This window comes from Pongo abelii, chromosome 1, assembly GCF_028885655.2.
Source record: "Pongo abelii isolate AG06213 chromosome 1, NHGRI_mPonAbe1-v2.0_pri, whole genome shotgun sequence".
Classification (NCBI taxonomy): Eukaryota; Metazoa; Chordata; class Mammalia; order Primates; family Hominidae; genus Pongo; species Pongo abelii.
This window is the reverse complement of record NC_071985.2, coordinates 227,863,390-227,882,926: the sequence shown is the minus strand read 5'-3', so window position 1 is coordinate 227,882,926 and position 19,537 is coordinate 227,863,390. Positions and strand designations below refer to the sequence as shown.

The window sequence follows — 19,537 nt, the reverse complement described above, 5'->3', positions numbered from 1 at the left end:
CAGGATGGTCTCGATCTCCTGACCTCGTGATCTGCCCGCCTCGGTCTCCCAAAGTGCTGGGATTACAGGCGTGAGCCACCGCACCCGGCCTAATTTTTTTGTATTTTTAGTAGAGATGGGATTTCACCATGTTAGCCAGGATGGTCTCGATCTCCTGACCTCGTGATCCGCCTGCCTCAGCCTCCCAAAGTGCTGGGATTACAGGCGTGAGCCACCGCACCCGGCCTAATTTTATGTATTTTTAGTAGAGACGGGGTTTCACCGTGCTAGCCAGGATGGTCTTGATCTCTGGACCTCGTGATCCGCCCGCCTCGGCCTCCCAAAGTGCTGGGATTACAGGCATGAGCCACCACGCCCGGCCTAGCACCATGCATTCCTAAACACAAAAGCACAGGGATGTAGAGGAGCCCTGGGGAGTCCAGCCCAAAGCAACTGCTGCAGGCGATTCCCCAACTGGTGGGATCACCAGCTGCTTCTTCCTTTCTTCTGATTTTCTCACAATAGGCATGCATTATTTGCATAATATAAAGTGAACAAATGCATACGTACTCATTATGGAAAATTTGGGAAATATAGAAAAGTAGAAAGAAGGGGAACGTCACTCCTCCCATTCAAAGATAACCATGGTTACTATTTTGGGATCTTTCTTTCCAGGCTTTTTTCCCAAGCATCAGGGTGGGTTTTGTTGTCTCACTTGTTCGTCTGCCTGGCTCGTTTCGCAGTTTTAGTCTAATATAGCTGTGCAAAAACTAAATATATACCCTCACCTTCTGATTCTTTTTCATTCAACGTAGGAAAAATAATCTGCCTGTGTTGTGACACATTCTTTGCAATCATTATTCTTCTTCAGGCCGGGCGCGGTGGCTCATGACTATAATTCCAGAACTTTGGGAGGCCGAGGTGGGCGGATCACGTGAGGCCAGGAGTTCGAGACCAGCTTGGCCAACATGGTGAAACTCCATCTCTACTAAAAATACAAAAGTTACCCGGGTGTGGCGGTGCACATCTGTAATCCCAGCTACTCAGGAGGCTGAGGTATGAGAATTGGTTGAACTTGGGACAGGGAGGTTGCAGTGAGCTGAGATTGTGCCACTGCACTCCAGCCTGGGTGACAGAGCAAGACTCCATCTCAAAAACAACAACAACAACAACGACAACAAAACACTAAATACACTCTCACCTTGATTCTTTTTCATTCAATATGGGAAAAATAAACTGCCCGTGTTGTGACATGGCTCTTTGCAATCACTATTCTTTTTTTTTTTTGAGATGGAGTCTCACTCTGTTGCCCAGACTGGAATGCAGTGGTGCAATCTCGGTTCACTGCAACCTCTGCCTCCAGGATTCAGGCAATTCTTCTGCCTCAGCCTCCTGAGTAGCTGGGATTACAGATGTGCACCACCACGCCTGGCTAAGTTTTGTATTTTTAGTGAAGACGGGGTTTTACCATGTTGGCCTCAAACTCCTGACCTCAGATGATCCGCCTGCCTCATCCTCCCAAAGTGCTGGGATTACAGGTGTGAGCCATCGTGCCCGGCCCAACTATTCTTTTTAAACATTTAGATGTGGCCGGGCGCGGTGGCTCACGCCTGTAATCCCAGCACTTTGGGACGCCAAGGCGGGTAGATCACGAGGTCAGGAGATTGAGACCATCCTGGCTAACATGGTGAAACCCTGTCTCTACTAAAAATACAAAAAATTAGCCAGGTGTAGTGGTGGGCACCTGTAGTCCCAGTTACTCGGGAGGCTGAGGCAGGAGAATGGTGTAAACCCAGGAGGTGGAGCTTGCAGTGAGCCAAGATCGCGCCACTGCACTCCAGCCTGGGCAACAGAGCGAGACTCCGTCTCAAAAAAAAAAAAAAAAATTCAATGTTATTTATCCTTCAAATAGGCGACCCATTCTCATGATTCAAAATGTAAAAGGAACAAAAGAGCCTATGGTGCTGGGTCTACCTCTGGCCACCTCGTCCCCCGTCACACAGGACCCCTTGGCAGCTGGGTCCCATGTGTCAGATTGGACTCCGCATCTACAACCACATGGTGGGGCTCCCAGATGGTGGACATGGACAGGTGGCGCTGCACCCTGCTTTTCTCTCTTCATCTACCCTGGGGATCATCTTCTGTAGGTTTGGGTCTTAGTTCGTTGGGCTGCCATAACAAAATGCCATAGCCTGGGCAGCTTAGACACAACAGAAATTTATTTCTCACAGTCCTGGAGGGGGGAAGACTCCAGGGACTTGGGTCATTCCAAGATCAGGGACGGGCAGATTCCATGCCTGGTAAGGGCCGGCTTCCTGGTTCACAGACAGTGCTTCTCGTGTGTCCTCACGTGGTGGCCGGGGCAAATGAGCTCCCTCCGGCCCCTTTCATGAAGACATTGATCCCATTCATGAAGCTCCACCCCCATGCCCTCGTCACCTCCCAAAGGCCCCACCCCCTAATATCATCACCCTGGGGGTGAGGATTTCAACACATGGGAGACACGAACACTCAGACGGTGGCTGTATGTGAAAGACTTCCTTATCCTTTCCAGTGACTTCCTTTTCATAGCACTCCAATGCAAAATTATTATCATTTATAGAGACAGGACCTTGCTGTGTTGCCCAGGCAGGAATGCAATGGCTATTCACAGGCACAATCATGCTCACTGCAGCCTCAAACTCCTCCTGGGCTCAAGCGATCCTCCAGCCTCAGCCTCCTGAGTAGCTGTGACTACAGGCACATGCAACCACACCTAACTTTTTTTTAGAAAATTACTTTCAATTGCTAGCCAGGTGGAATTGAATATTCTTCTTCTTCTGTTAGAGATGTGGGGCATCCCCAATTGATTCTCATTATAAACAATGCTGTGATGGGCACCCTTTCACTTAAACCGTTTTCTGCATTTGGGATTATTTTCTGGGCCCAAGGACAAATACTTTTATATATGGTCCTAAGTGTTTCTGGGGACAGCAGTGACTGGCCTGGCCTTTGCCACCTCACAGCATCCTGACCAACACCCAGAATTGACTTATTTCTCATCTTTGCTGAATAAATGACACAAAAGATGACCTTGTGTTTGAGCCATGAGGAATGTGAGTCTCCATTTCCCAGAGGACTGCCATGACTTTCTACTGCAACAATCACTTCCTTAGGACGTTGACAGCATGACACTGAGGAGCCCTCAGGCTTCCCAGGGCGGGCAGGGAGCAGGTGAGGGAGGGGCCTGGGCCAGCTCCGGCATCACTGGCCCAGGTGATCTTCACAGCACCCCGACAAGGGGTGCCGCATTAGGCAAGCGTCCCAGGGCACACAGAGTATGTGGCAGTCACTTCAAGCCCTGGTGTGTGCGTCTGTGCTCTCCCACCTACCGCCTGCCGCCCCCAAAGCACCGATGTGCAGCTCACCCACCTACACGAGGACTCACCAAGGTGGGGTAAACATGCAAGCTCCAGGGCCCACCCCAAACCCAGCACCTGCTTCTTTGGAGGTACGGCTGGGAGCCTCTGTCTGAGCCCTTTCCCAGGTGACTCCTGCACACAGGCACAGGGACTCTGTGACTGCATCTGGGGCTGGGCAAGAAAAGTTCTAGAGCTGGCGAGGGTGGCCCAATGCTTCCCCATTCTGGTTTGCATGGGCTTGTCCCCCAGCAAACCCTGCCCTACTCACAACAGGTCGCAGTAAAGCGATGCCTGGAACTGTCTCTTTCACCCCCAAGTCAATGTACGTGGCTATGGCGCCACCCATTGGCCAAAGGCTGTTAGGGCAGGGCTGCACAGAGCCAGGCGAGAATTAGGCACAGCCTCTGGGCAGGGCAATGCCCACCTTGGAAGATGGGCACGGTCTGCACGACCTAAAAGTGGAATGAAGCCAAGTGTGTGTTGTTTGAGGGTGATTAAGTACATTACGGTATGCTATGCTGACACAGATCAAACAGACCTACGGGCGCGTGCTTTTCCGGGGCAGAGGCCTTCCACCTCCCTGCTCTGCAGCTGGTTTCTGGCAGCATCTGTGGGGCCTCTCAGTGCTGTGTGTACAGAGGGGTGTAGGTCAGAGGAGCCTGGGTTCTGGCTGGGGGAACGGACGAGAAGTAAATGAGGCCACGCCACATGGCATCAGGTGCTCTCAAGACAGCCCAACGATGTTAAGGCGGGGTGTGACTTCAGATGAGAGGCATCTGAGCTGAGGCCTGAAAGAGCAGGTGTTAGGCAGCAGGAGGTAGGGGGAGCGTTGGTACCACAGGGAGAGGAAAGAGCAGCAGAGCGGAGTGGGGAGGTGGTGGGGAGCCACCAGAACACAGGGACTCAGTGGGAGACATGGACAAAGGTCCAAAGAGGCAGGCTGCCGGGCCTTGCAAGCCAGGATGAGGGGCGGGTCCAAGGGCCTCTCAGAGGAGGCACAAAAGCAGGTTCACTAAAAGAGTGACTTGAGGCAGGAGGAAGGCAGAGCACGCCTCTCTGTGCTGTTCCTCGGGACACCCCTCACAGAACCATCCAGTAGCCTTCCCCACAGTGCCACGGGGACACCTGGTGATGGCTTCAAGCCTGTCCTTCATAGGGCAGAAGGCCACTGATGACCCTTGAGCTTGGTTCTCTCCCAGCTTAACATACTAAAGAAAAAAGTAGGGCCGGGCGCAGTGGCTCACGCCTGTAATCCCAGCACTTTAGGAGGCCGAGGCAGGTGAATCACAAGGTCAGGAGTTTGAGGCCAGCGTGGCCAACATAGTGAAACCCTGTCTCTACTAAAAATACAAAAATTAGCTGGGTGTGGTGGCACACGCCTGTAGTCACAGCTACTCGGGAGGCTGAGGCAGGAGAATCACTTGAACCCGGGAGGCAGAGGTTGCAGTGAGCTGAGACTGCACCACTGCACTCCAGCCTGGGCGACAGAGCAAGACTCTGTCTCAAAAAAAAAAAAAAAAAAAAAAGAAAAAGAAAAAGAAAAGAAAAGAAGAAGAAAAGTAATGTCTCCCAGGCATCCACACGGGAGTCTTGCCACGGTCCCATTTCACTATGAGGAGACCCTGTGGGAGGATTTCGTTTTACTATCTGGCAGCCTGGGAGGCTGCAGAGGTGGCTCTGTGTGTCTGACGGGTGCAGATGGCAGGAGCCAGGACCCAGGATGGCTCTGATTTGCTGGTGGGCGGCTGCTTCCCAGGAGCTGGCAGGGCTCTGGGCCAGGCCCAGGGAGTCCATGAAGGCCAGTGTAATCCAAAACTTCAATACATGGACTGACAAGTATTTGCGTTCCATAGGAAGATCTCCCAGCAGCCAGTGCCTCGGATGTGCCCCACACCTCCTGCTTCCAGGACTGCAGGAGCAGGAAAAGCCCCACCCTGCCCTGGGACAGAGCCATGAGCTCCTGATCAGCACCTGCCCGGAAGCGCCCTCTGCCATGCTCTCAAAAGCAATTGGCATCACACGGCCCGTGAGGCACAGGTGTCCCAGCAAGCCACAGGCACTGGGTTCCTCATGGCCACAGGGCTTCCAGCCAGGACAGCAGCTTCAGAGGCAGAGCCTAAAAGAACAGCTCTGGGCCCTGGGTCCAAATCCTAGCTCTACTGCTTACTAGCTCTGTGACCTTGTGCAGCGACACAACCTCTCCATGTCTCAGTCTCTGTAAACACAGATAATAAATGGTCCCAACAGGCTGCTGCAGAGATTGAGGGGATAACAAGTGGGAAGAACTCGGTGCTTAGGAAACACCCAGGAGAGGCAGGGATAGCTGTCTCTCTCTGACATGCGGGGATAAGGCAACTGACAAACGTCGAGTGTGTGGACCATGCCCAGCATCCAGTGAGGGCCCAGAGAGGGTGCGGTCTCATCGCCATGCCCAGCCCCGGCCATCTCCTGGCTGACGGCAGCTCTGAGGATGCAGCTGTCTGGAAAGCCACCTAACTGTTCTAGGCCTCAGTTTCCCCACTTGTAACACAGGGTTAAGAACAGTGCCTGTCTCAGCAGATGGCTGGGAAGACTACACAGGGAGAGGAAGGGTGAGCCCCAGCACAGCCACGGGCTCATTGTAAGTGCTTACTCGGTGGAAGCTCTCCATGACGGTGACGGTGCCAGGCCCGAGTTCCCAGCATTCATCAGATGATGCCTAAGCACGCTCTATGCCTCAGTCTGGAGAAACCAAGGGCAGAAGTCCTGCCTGCCCTCGTGGGGCTACCACTCTGTACAAGCACAGCAGGTCAGGAGTGGAGCAGCAGCTGGAAGCAGGGAGGGAGCCAGGCCATCAGGGGCATGGCTGGATGCTGTGTTTTGTTTTTGTAGAAACAGGGTCTCTGTCACCCAGGCTGGAGAGCAGTGATGTGATCTCAACTCACTGCAGCCTCGACCTTCCTGGGCTCAGGTGATCCTCCTGCCTCAGCCTGCCAAGGAGCTGAGACTATAGGCACACGCCACCACACCCGGCTAATTTTTGTAGTTTTTGTAGAGACAAAGTTTCATCCTGTTGCCCAGGCTGGCCTCAAACTCCTGAGTTCAAGTGATCTGTCCATCTCAGCTTCCCAAAGTGCTGGGATTACAACGTTTTTATGTAGAGCCTGGAAGAGGTGAGGGCAGGGCCCTGTGGATATCTGGGGAAAGCCAGTGCAAAGGCCCAAGGCAGGAATGCACCCCGCAAGTCCGAGAAGCAGCCGCAAAGCCAATGTGGCCAGAGGGAGAGTTGAGAAAGAGACGTAGGTGAGGTCCCCGAGCTGCGCTAGGCAGAGACAGGGACTCGTGTGGACGTGCCTTTGGCTCTGGGCGAAAGAGGAGATCTGGAGGGCTCTGAGCAGGCAGCACTGTGCTCTGACTCCACATCTCCCTGGCTACTGCTGGAGAACAAACAAGGCAGCAGGGACCAGCAGGGTGACCTGTCAGGAGGCTGCTGCAGTGATCAGGTGATCAGGAGAGCAGCACCATTGGACCCAAAGTGGGGGTGGGCCTGGGGGGCTGTGCTCAGATCTGGACTTCCTGGAAGGTACAGCAGTGGGATCTGCTCCCGGAGCCTCATGAGTATGGGAGGGAGAGAGGCCGACACAGGCTCCAGGCTTTGAACCTGAGCACCTGGGGGCTGCAGAGACCATTTACTGAGGGGAGGGAGGCTGGGAGAAGCAAGCCTGGGGCAAGAACAGGAGTGTCGTTTTTTTGCACATCAAGGCCAAGCAGGCCAAGTAGGCATCCAGATGGGCTGGCCAAGAGGCCCCAGCCAGAGAAAGAACCTTGGGACTTCCAGCCACAGACTGGAAGGCACCATCAGGGGAGTGTGGATGCGGGGTCCCCTGCCCCACCCAGGGCCCCAGCAAAGCCCTTCTAGGCACCAGGACTGTTCTCACCCCCACACCCTGGGGCTGCCTGGAACTCAGAGACCCCCTCCTAAGCCTAGAATTTCTGGATCACCATCCTGGGGACCAGCAGCCCAGAGGCTTCTCCAAGCCAATGTGTCAAAACTGTCCCTCCAGCAGCCCCAGATCCGGAGAAGGAGCAAGGAGGGGCAAGTGTTCAAAGCACAGGTTCGAGGCATAGTCACAGCCCAGACCTACCATCTGCCTCCCCAGGTGGCCTCAAGCAAGTGTTCAATCTCTCTGTACCTCAGTTTCCTCATCTATGCAATTGGGATAATAAAAATAACAACAGCAGCTGGGTGCAGTGGCTCACGCCTGTAATCCCAGCACTCTGTGAGGCCGACGTGGGCAGATCACTTGAAGTCAGGAGTTCGAGATCAGCCTGGCCAACACGGTGAAACCCCATCTCTACTAAAAATACAAAAAAATTAGCCAGGTGTGGTTGTACACGCCTGTAATCCCAGCTGCTCGGGAAGCTGAGGCAGGAGAATCGCTTGAACCTGGGAGGCAGACGTTGCAGTGAGCCGGGATCGCACCATTGTACTCTAGCCTGGGTGACAGAGTGAGACTCTGTCTCACAAAAAAAAAAAAAAAAAAACAAGAACAGCTACCTCTCTGGGGTGTTGTGAGGATTCCATGAGCTGAACTTTAGCTCCTAAAGCATTTTGGAGCTTTGCAGAATGCCAAGTGCTGACCAAATGGCAGCAAAATAATTCCACGATTCTGAGTGACAGCATCACCCTCTGGCCTCCCAAGCCCCTCCTTTATCTTTCCTCCCCATCGTGGGGACTTTTCCTTCCCCGTGTCCATGCTCTCCTGCCAGGGACCCTCACTGTCTCTCTCTGGAAGAGTGCAACAGGAACTTGGGACTTGGCCCTCACCCCTGCCCCAGGCTCTCAGGCTCAGGCCCACCCTCCCCACAGCCACCAGAGGGTGCCCTCTGAACGTGACTGAGCTGCACCGGAGCCTCGGGTCCAAAGAATCAATCTACCCCCAGCCCAGCCAGCAAGCCCCTCCTAAACCAGGCGCTGCCAGCAAACCCACTCCTGAACCTGTACCATGCGACGTCCCCCACATCCACGTCCAACCATCCGCACTTACTGTGGCTTGGTTCATTCTACATATGCATACACACACACGCATACGCAGATACACACACACGCATACGCAGATGCACACACACGCATACGCAGATGCACACACACGCATACGCAGATGCACACACATGCACAGCAGATGCACACACACGCATACGCAGATGCACACACATGCACAGCAGATGCACACACATGCATACGCAGATGCACACACATGCATAGCAGATGCACACACATGCATACACAGATGCACACACATGCATAGCAGATGCACACACATGCATACGCAGATGCACACATGCATACGCAGATGCACACACATGCATACGCAGATACACACACATGCATACGCAGATGCACACACATGCATACGCAGATACACACACACACACACACACACACACACACACACACACACACACACACACACAGCTTCCACCCCTCCACTGGAACACACCCTGCCCACTGTTCCAGGCTGAATGCATGTGCCATGCTCTGCATGGCTGTGTCCCCCCAGAATCCCTGTGTTGAAATCCTAACCCCCAAGGGAATGGCAGTAGGAGGAAGGGCCTTTGGGAGGTGATGAGAGAACGGGGACAGAGCCCTCACAAATGGGATTAGTGTCCTTATAAAAGGGCCTGAGAGAGCCACTCCTACCAAGTGAGGACACACAGGAAGTGATGTGACATCTATGAACCAGGAAACAAACAGGCCCTCAACAGACACGAAATCTGCCGGCGCCCTGATCCTGGACTTCCAGCCTCCAGGGCTGTGAGAAATGCATTTCCATTGTTCACAAGCCAGCAGGCTGTGGTCTTAGTTCCGGCAGCCCAGGCTGACAGAGCCAGCAGCCATTTCCTGCATCTCAACAGTGTGGCTCAGAGCTCACAGCATCTCCGCTGGTCCCTGGTCTCTGACGTGGCTTCCACTTGGCCTCTTGATAGAGTGGCATCATACCCGTGCCCATGGTGGGGACCCCCACCTCACACTCCCACTCTCCAAGCTGGGGCTGAGTCTTCCTCTTCCCTGCCTCCCTGGAGGCCACAGCAGGTGTGCTGACCGAGCCCCATAGTGCAGAGGCTGTAGCTGTGGCACCAAGGCAGACGCCCTGTCCTCAGCACCCAAGGGCTGGCTTCCCCCCAACAGCCAACCTTCAGAGAAAATGTCCCCTCCCCAGGGCTGGGGATGGCTGAATGTCCTACAGCAGCCCTGAGGTGGACACTAGAGACCGTGCCCCTTGTCCCCAGCTTTAGGGTCACAGGGCCCTCCCCAGCTGCACAATTTTGGGGCAGGTGGAGAGTTGCCCCCATCGTGGGCACAGTGGTACCAGGCCTGTGAGCTTCAAAGCCAGGAAGTGGCTAAGTCACAGAGAGCCACGGCACTTGCCATGGCCACCAGGGTTGGTCAGGGCAGAGGTGAGACCTCCCCTACCTCTGCTGTCTGGCCTCTATGTCTCAGCTCTTGGCCAGCACAATAAACTCCACGCCACAGAGGCAGGGCGTGCTTCTGATCAGGGCCAGGTTGGCGGGGGACTCAGCATGGCAGGGAGTGGTGGAGGGAGGGCCTGTCCGCTTGCTTGACGCTTCATCTCTGGTGGGTTCCTACACCTCCTGGCTGAGGCCAAAACCAAGCATAGCTCTGAGGGTCCGGTGCAGAACTGCTTGGGCCACTTGCCACAAAGTTCCCAAGGCCCAGTGCACAAGGGGAGGGAAGGCTGCAGGCCTGGCTCCCCGGAGAACTCCTGTCCTGAACGCACACTGGTACGGCCTCCAGGGACCAGAGGTATGGGGCTCAGACCCTTACCCCGTTCTGGCTGTTGCAATGCCGGGTGCTGATGATGGCGCCTGCCTCCTCGATCATCTTCAGGATGGTCCCCCCGTGGACATTGCCGGCCACGTTGGCGTCATCTGGCCGCATGATCCTAGGGCAGAGGAGAAGCAGGATGAGGCCTCTGGAGAGGATGCCATTTGTGCAACGGTGACGATCCAAGGAGGGGAGAAGGTCCCCAAAAGGTTCAATGGCTCCCGGAGGAAAGAGAACCTTCCCTATGTTTGGGCTCTTCCTAGGTGGTGTGTTCGTCAGGGTGGGGCGCCATCTGCCAGGCCACAGAAGGGGCCCTGAGATGCTGTTTCCATGAGAGAGGAGGGCAGAGGGGCACTTTCTCCCCTTGAAGCCACACGTCCCTGGACTGCCCTGGCAGGGAAGGGCTGATGGTGAAGACCTTTAAGCAAAGCCACAGGGCAGGGAGGTGGTGACTCAGCCCTTGGGGTTCCCAGTGACCAACACACAGACTGTGACCCTAGGAGCAAATTCCCGGGACTACCACCACCCCCGTCAGGAATCCCAGAGGAGCCAGGTAGCCACGGCTATTCTGAGAACTAGACATGAGTTGCAGCTTCAAGACCCCAGGCCCTGTCAGCAGGTGAGCGCCTGCCCACTGCACGCTGAGCTCCTCTGCGGGTCCCGGGGGCAGTGTGGAACCGGGCCCTGGATTGAGGGCAGGGAGCTCTCCCAGGTCAGAAGGAATGGAAACGCCACCTCATTTCCCCAAAGAGGAACAACTTCATCCTTGCCGTGAGCAGCCGGCAGTGTGGGAGCTCCACGAAATCACTGGAATCCCAACAAGCCAGCTTGGCAGTCCTGCCAGGGCAAGTTGCCTGGCACCTTCCCAGACAGCACCCGGCTGATGAAAGCCGCCTTCACAGGCCAAGGCTTGGAGACGAGTGACAGGCAGCGGGCACAAGTCCAGGGTCCAGCATCCACCTGCAGCTTGTGTAGCCTGCCCGGCCTTGCTGGCCAGTGTGGGGGCCCCAGGAGCAGCGTCTCCCCGGGTCTAGCAGCTCCAAGGCTGAACAAGTCACTCTCCGAGAGCGTTCCTGGCTCTGGCTCTTACTTGCTGGGTAACCTGGGCAAGCTGTCAGAACCCTCACTCCTCCATGTGCTCATCTGTACAATGGGTAGAATGACAGCACTGCCTCGCCTAACTGTGGGAGGCCACGAAGATCGCACACTCACTCCACGACAGCGCTGGCAGGCACATGGTCCACGGTAGACAGTCCACACGTTAACCAGGAGAATTTTTCCCTCTTTGGTAAGTATTTAGCCAACTTGGTTGGAAGCTCCAAGAAACCCAACATCTGGCCACAGGATGCCACTTCTAGAGCAAATGACCATGGATGTCCCCCAGCGACCAACATCTGCCCATCCCCAGTGTCACCCCTCCACCCTGGGTGAGAGTCTATTATGCAAACCAGGGCCCACTTAGGCCAACTGGCTTCTGGCCCTGAGGTCAGGCAGGGCCCAAGGTTCCACGGGAGGCTCAGGGACAGTGGCCTGTGGAGCAGCTGGCATGGCGTGACACACAGTGGCCGGGGGATCCCCAGAGCACACAAGGAACCTCATTTGGCTTCTCGAGTGTTCATTTTAAAATACCTTTGTTTTTAAAAATTGAACTTACTCTATGAAAGGTTTTTGGGCTTTTTTTGTCTGAGTTACGAGGTAGCCAATTATAAGTCACAAAATGATTCTATCAACCTCTTCCCTTTATTTTCCACTTAGTAGGAAGGGCCTTCCCCATACCAGCTGCAGCGGGCAGAGGGTCCCTTTCCACACAGGCCTGTCCTGGGGGCACTAGCCAAGGCTGTGGGTAGGTGCGGAGAGCAGGGCCCAGCTCCTGGTTCTAGAGCAGTGAGGAAACATCAGCCCAGCATTTCCCAGGAGCACCAGAGCCGGCCTCCGGAGCAGCCTGAATGACTGCTGCAGGCCTCGCTTTGCCTGTCTGTGAAGTGGAGCCACACACAGCAGGCTGGCCCCCAGGAATGACACAAGGCCAGGGAGAGAAGGCGCAGGCCAAGGGCTGCAGAGCAGCGGAGGAAGTGCTTTCATGCAGTGAGCACTGGAGACAGGACAGATAAGTGAGTAGCCTTTAAGACAGAAAGCCAGGGACAGTGCCTGAGGCCCGGGGAAGAGCCTGGAACCACCTGGCAACAAAGTGAGGACTCGGCACTTGGCACTGTGCCATCAGGAGTACATGCCAGGAACTGCAGACTGCACACCAGCTGGCTACCACGGGCCTGGCCGCCTTTCTTCGGCACCTCAGGTCCTGCACCAAGGACCATCCTAACTCCTCAGCTGACCACCCAGGAAGCCAGCCCCTGCCCTCAAGGTCAGATACAACCCTCTCCCCCACAGGACCTTATTCCTGCCTGGGGACTGTGCTGTCATCTCCAATGCACGAGGCTCAAAGCCCAACTCACTCACCCCTTCCCCCTTGCCCCAAATTAGACACCTTCCCTCCAAGCCGGGGCAGCCAGTGAGTCCCCAGTGAGTCCCGGCCTCAGCTGGGATTCCTTTGCGTCCTGCATGCCACCACCAGCTGCTCCATACCCAGCCCCTCCCTCTTCCCCTCTCCACCTCCCTCATTCCTTCCAAACAGCTCAGGAACCGCTGGGCCCAGCCAGCCTCCAGGACCCATAAACAGCTCTGTCACTCTCTCAGGCCCCGCCCCATGGCCTGGCCAAGGTCAGCGGTGTCCATCCCAGGACAGGGCATGACTGCCTCCGTCTAAAGGCAGGCAGGGGTGAGAGCCAGGGAGCCAGGGGAGCCAGGGAAGCTGCTGCCTCTCACCGGAGACTTTGTTTTCCCATTTCTTTTTTTTTTTTATTTTTGAGAAGGAGTCTCGCTCTGTCTCCCAGGCTGGAGTGCAGTGGCACGATCTTGGCTCACTGCAAGCTCCGCCTCCTGGGTTCACGCCTCCTAGGTTCTCCTGCCTCAGCTTCCCGAGTAGCTGGGACTACAGGCGCCCGCCACCACGCCCGGCTAATTTTTTGTATTTTTTAGTAGAGACGGGGTTTCACCGTGTTAGCCAGGATGGTCTTGATCTCCTGACCTCGTGATCCCATTTCTAATAAAGACACGGGTACTGAAAGCACTTCATGTTCCTCTTTACTATTTTTTTTGTTTGTTTTTTGAGACAGGGTCTCATTCTGTCACCCAGGCTGGAGTGCAGTGGCACGATCTTGGCTCACTGCAACCTCCGTCTCCTGAGTTCAAGCGATTCCCCTGCCTCAGCCTTCCGAGTAGGTGGGATTACAAGCATGCACCACCACGTCTGGCTAAATTTTGTATTTTTACTAGAGACAGGGTTTTGCCATGTTGGCCAGGCTGTCTCAAATTCCTGACCTCAGGTGATCCTAAAGTGCTGGGATTACAGGCATGAGCCACCGTACCCGGCCCCTCTTTACTATTAAAAAACTGAAATACAGGCTGGGCGCAGTGGCTACTAGTGAGGTAGGAGGATCACTTGAGCCCGCGAAGAGTACATTGCAGTGAGCCACGATTGCACCACTGCACTCAAGCCTGGGCAACAGAGTAAGATGCTGTCTCAAAAGAAAAAAGAAAAATTGAAATATATTTGGCTGCCGGGCGCGGTGGCTCACACCTGTAATCCCAGCACTAACAGAGGCCGAGGGGGGGGCGGATCACTTCAGGTCAGGAGTTCAGGACCAGCCTGGCCAAAATGGCAAAACCCCATCTCTACTAAACATACAAAAATTAGCAGGGCATGGTGGTGCACGCCTGTAATCCTAGCTAGTCAGGAGGCTGAGGCAGGAGAATCGCTTGAACCTGAAAGGCAGAGGTTGCAGTGGGCTGAGATCACGCCACTGTACTCCAGCCTGGGCGACAGAGTGAGACTTCGTCTCAAAAGAAAAAAGAAAAGAAAGAAACACATTTGTCTATCTCTAGGATTCCTGGGGTTAAAAATTATCTAAAAATAAAGAAAGACACAGGCCAGCTCGGGCAACGGCACAGGCCTGGCCCAGTTCTGGAGGACTGTTTACTGCTGAGTCTGACATGTTATTCCTCCCCCAGCCCCCAACACGCTAATCCTGCACTTCTTCCCCTTCCTCTCACCCCAGAAACTTCAAGGAAAGAAAGAAAGCTGCCCAGGGTGGGGCCTTTCCTACGTGGCTGCCTTCTTTCTCTGGGCCTGGCCCCAAACATCCCCTGCTCTATCTTCCGCCTGCCGGGTCCTGGCAGCCAGTGGCCCGGGCTGACTGCAGGTCTGGAATGTCACCCGGGCCCACAGCCCCACCCTTTTTCTGTTCCAGCTGCTCCTGTCCCAGATCAGAACCATGTCTGTTCAGTCCTTGTAGCATGAGTGGCGGGTGCTGGGGCCCAAGGCTAATGGACGCAGATGCTGCCAACCCACTCTCAGCCACCCCACTCTCGGCCGGTGTCCCCTCTTGGAGGTGGCATGCAGCTGATGACGAGGGCTCTGAGGAAGCTGAGCACACATGGGTCAAGGAGCCGCTCCCAGAAGGGCGCCACCCCACCTAATCTCCAGGAAGGCTTCCCAGAGGAAGTGACACCTTGGCCAAGTCCTGAAGGGTGAGCCAGGAGCAGACGTCCGAGAAGGCTACGAGGAGAGGGAATGTTCGGGGCCCAAGGCCAGGAGTGCCCAGCGAGCTCCAGAAACAGAAAGCAACCCCACAAAGCTGGCGCATGGCCTCAAAGGGGGTGAAGAAGAGATGGCCTGAGACAGGGACGCAGCTGTCATGCAGGGCCTCAGGGCTGAGACAAAGTCTGGATCCATCCTGAAAGGAGGGGAGGCTGGGGAGGCTGAAGTCCAGGAACCACACAATCAGACACTGTTTGGGGAGGTCACCTCGCATGGCCTCTGCACTCACCTCTTGCCTTGGCTGAGATCCTAACTGGCCCTGACCGCACAGCCCCAGGAGTGGCTCTTCCTAAGCAGGAGTCTAGCCAAGTCACTTGCTTATCCAACCTTCCAGGGCCCTTCCCATCTACAGAATAAAGACTCAATCTCCTAGTAAGGCATCTGGAGCTCTCGGGGACTGGGAACTTTTCCACCTCAACTCTCACTGCCCTGCGGGGCTCCGAGCTGCACCTGCCAGAGCACTGCTGCTTAGCAGGCACGCCTGGCCCTTCCCACTGTTCTACCTGTCCCAGCAATGCCTGACCCACCCTTTGTGAAGGACAGGGAACCATTTACGAATAGGGGAGTGTAAGTGAATACCCACTCACAGAGGGCACCCGACACCACCGACCCAAACCCCAGATGCACAGGGACACCCTGACCCAGGATTCCACTCACAGAAATTTACCCCACAGCTGTTTCCACACACGGTTAAACGAAGCACATGCAAGGGTACTCACTGCACAGCCGTGTATAACGCAGGACACAGGCCAGCGCCGAGATGTCCACGTAAGGACATAAAAGCAACAGCCACACATTGGAATATTGCTCAGCCTTGCACGAGGAGTAGGAACCTTGTCAGAGACCAGCTGTCAGGTGAAAACCAGCAAGGCACAGAGTCATGGAGCAAGGTGACCACCTGGGGCGCAGGGACGACCATTCCAGGAAGGAGGTGTGAGAAACCAGAGGCCTCCATGGTCCCCAGAGGAAGAAACTAGCTTCTGAGCAGGGACCTCGGTGAGATGCCTGTGTCTTTTGGATGCCTTTAAACCATCTCAACCCGTTCAAATTAAGCGTTCTTTGAAAATGCTTCAAGGCACAGCTCAAAACTCAGATCTCATCACATCAGAGGCCGGCCAGCACTCATCCCAAGAGCGCCTACAGCAGCGGCCCTGGGGTCCAGCCCACCTCCTCGCAGGACAGCCCAAGCCTGTTCTGCAGTGGGAGTGAGGCACCTGGAACAATCGAGGGGAGCCTGGCAGGGAGAGGAGCCGCTCCTATCCCCTGGCCTCACCTTGAGGGCTGGCCATGCCTCCTGTGCCCTGGGGTCCTCTCAAGGTGGAGTCCCACCTAAGCCACATGGAGCCTGAGTACTGGGTTGAATTGTGTCCCCCAAAAGATATGTTTGAGACCGAACCCCCAGAAACTATGAATGTCACCTTACTTGGAAAGAGTTCTTTGCATTCAGATACAATCAAGATGAGGTCACCGTGCCTTAGGGAGGGCCCTAACCCAATGACTGGTGTCCTTATAGGAACAGGGAAGTCTCGACATGAGACACAGGAGGTCCAGATGACGATGAAGGCAGAGACGGGAGCAGCCTCCCATCAAACCTTCGGGACCGTGGCCCTGCCCACCGCTGGGTCTCCAGCCTGAGGAAATTGCTTCCGGTTGTCACCTGCCACCTGGTTTGTGGCCATGCCCGGAGGTCTCTGATGCTCCCAAAGAAAGCAGCACTGAGTGGCACAGGGGAGCCCCGAGGCAGCAGCGGCAGCACCCTCAGCTCCGCTCAGCACCCTCAGCCCCGCTTAGCACCCTCAGCCTCACTCAGCACCCTCAGCCCCGCTCAGCACCCTCAGCCCAGCTCAGCACCCTCAGCCCTGCTCAGCACCTGCCACCCACACCTGGCCAGCCCTGGACAGGCCCCTGTGCGGTGACCTTGGCAGCAGCCCTGCGGGGCACTGAACCCTGCCTGCCCCTTCCACAGCCCAGCACATGACCAGCTGGGAGTGTCACCAGTGTCTCTGACTCTGACACAAAAATGTCAGTGCTGGCCGAGCGCAGTGGCTCACACCTGTAATCCCAGCACTGCGGGAGGCCGAGGCGGGCGGATCATGAGGTCAGGAGTTTGAGACCAGGCTGGACAACATGGTGAAACCCCGTCTCTACTAAAAATACAAAAAAAATAGCTGGGCGTGGTGGCAGGCTCCTATAATCCCAGCTACTTGGGAGGCTGAGGCAGGAGAATTGTTTGAACCCAGGAGGCAGAGGCTGCAGTGAGCCGAGATCACGCCATTGCACTCCAGCCTGGGCCACGGGGTGAGACTCTGTCTCAAAAAAAAAAAAGGACGACGACACTATACTTTCATGGCCGGGCACAGTGGCTCACGCCTGTAATCCCAGCACTTTGGGAGGCCGAGGCAGGTGGATCACCTGAGGTCGGAAGTTCGAGACCAGCCTGACCAACATGGAGAAACCCCGTCTCTACTAAATATACAAAATTAGCCAACCATGGTGGTGCATGCCTGTAATCCCAGCTACCTGGGAGGCTGAGGCAGGAGAATCGCTTAAACCCAAGAAGCGAAGGTTGTGGTGAGCCAAGATCGTGCCATTGCACTCCAGCCTGGGCAACAAGAGCGAAACTCCGTCTCAAAAAAAAAAAAAAAAAAAAAAAAAAAGTCAGTGCTAAAATGAAAACATTACTGCGTGAAACCCAGGATAACCAGGAGTAGGTGAGCCTTGCTTCCTTTACTCCACGATGGAAGCTAAAGTGCCCACCTGAAGGTGCACAGCCAGGTAAGGGTCTGGGGTATAGGCGGGTCAGGCCCACACAGGGCCTGCAGGGCAGGCAGCTCATTACCGCCCCCTTCTGACAAAGGCCTCAAACCAGAGGTCAAGCACCAGGTGCGTATGCTCCACCCTCACCTCAGCTGGAAAGCTGGGTGGGACAAAGGTGTCTGGGCAGACTGTCCCCAATCATGGGGCTGCAGCTGCCACTCATGGCTGGGGGCCACCACCTGGGGCCCGCAGACACTCGGAGCTTCCTTCAGGAGCTCAGCAGAGGCTGCCTTGGCCAGGAGTAGACAAGGGACAGGGGTTGCCATTCCTGGAAGGAAAGGAGAAGTGGGTCTCCTTATGGCATGGGGGGCGGGGGCCTCACACCAGGCAGCCTTGAGGGACAAAACAAGCACCTGGATGAGCGTGGGGCCTCAAAGTCCAGGCACAAGCACATGTAAACGCTTCCTCTTTCCATGGGGGACTCTGCCAAATGGAAGCTCAAGCAGCCCTGCTTCTCCTCTTTTTTTTTTTTGAGAGGGAATCTCACTCTGTCACTCAGGCTGGAATGCAGTGGCGTGATCTTGGCTCTCTGCAACCTCCACCTCCCGGGTTCAAGGGATTCTCCTACCTCAGCCTCCCAAGTAGCTGGGATTACAGGTACGCGCCACCATGCCCAGCTAATTTTTATATTTTTTAGTAGAGACGGGGGTTTCACCATGTTGACCAGGCTGGTCTCAAACTCCTGACCTCAGTTGATCCACCTGCCTCTGCCTCCCAAAGTGCTGAGATTACAGGCGTGAGTCACCGAGCTTGGCCCCTGCTTCTCCTCTTTGACTTGCTGCCTAAGGCAGTTCCGGCAAAGTCCCTTCAACCCGCAGACACGCCACTGCATCTCCAGAAGAGGGAAGGGTGGGAGGAAGGGCTGTGCCAAGGAAAGTTCCAGCGGCACTTCCAGGCCCCCAAGCAGGACAGGGGAAGAGGCCAACAATGGCCCTGAGCTCCCAGCCTCCATTTTGGCCAGGGGCAGGGGACTGACCCAGGAGGCTCCTTGTGCAGCCCACAGACCCCCCCTCCACCGCAGGTAGGAAGCTCAGCAGCGCTGGGAAACGGCAGCGAACCCAGCCCAGCTGGCGGGAGCAGAGGAGCTGGCGGGAGCCGCAGGAGCAAGGCCGGAAAGAAAACCAGGTGCCTTCCTCCCTGGGGACTAGAGCAGGCAGGGGAGTGCCCTGGTCCGTCAGGGGACCCCAGCTTACCCAGGCCTGCACTTCCTGTCCCGGCTTCGGCTGACCACCTAATCTTGGGGGTCAGTAAGAGCCAGGCCAGGTGGGTGCCCAACTGCCCTTCCTGGCTGCATGACACCAGCCAGCCTGCTGGGCACAGGGGCCGAGTCCCCTCTACCCACCCCTCCCTTCCAAATGTTCCTAAACAATCCACCCACAGTGGCCCCTGCACGGCCTGGACATGCCCATGACTGGCAGTACCTGCTCAGCTGGAAAGCCATGGTGGCTAGGACATCACAGGATCAGATGCAGAGAAAGGCGAGGGAGCGGGGAAGCATCACAGAGTCCCTGCCTGACCCAGGACCGTCCCAGCTCCCCGCCACACCGGGCTTGGTGGGGAGCACCCCCCACCCCCAGCTTCCTGAGCTGCCCAATCTGGCCAGGAAGAGGCTGCCTCGCCAATCCAGAGCATCTACCAGAAACCAGTCGTCATAGAAACCTTGCTTTATAAATAATTACAGAAGAAGTAATTCTGTGGGCTCTTCCGGCTGCCATGCCAGGAGATCAGGAAGGCAGAGCGGCCGCTGCTGAGCGGCCTCAGGGAAGCAGCTGTGAGGCTCTGCCTTCTCTCACAGAGCACAAGTCCCCCAGTCTTTCTTCAGGGTCTCAGCCAAAGCCAGGCCTGGCCCCACTGCCG

The 19,537-nt window shown here is 55.8% G+C and overlaps 1 protein-coding gene across 3 annotated transcripts in view; it reads right to left on the bottom strand.

Annotated features, from left to right (window-relative positions):
- Positions 1-19,537, bottom strand: part of ACOT7 (acyl-CoA thioesterase 7) — a 126,743-nt gene that overhangs the window by 74,008 nt on the left and 33,198 nt on the right. For 2 of the 3 annotated variants that reach the window (XM_024230732.2, XM_009235677.3), the window contains exon 2: positions 10,207-10,324. In XM_024230732.2, coding sequence (XP_024086500.1) covers positions 10,207-10,324 — 118 coding nt within the window. 3 annotated transcript variants of the gene reach the window in all.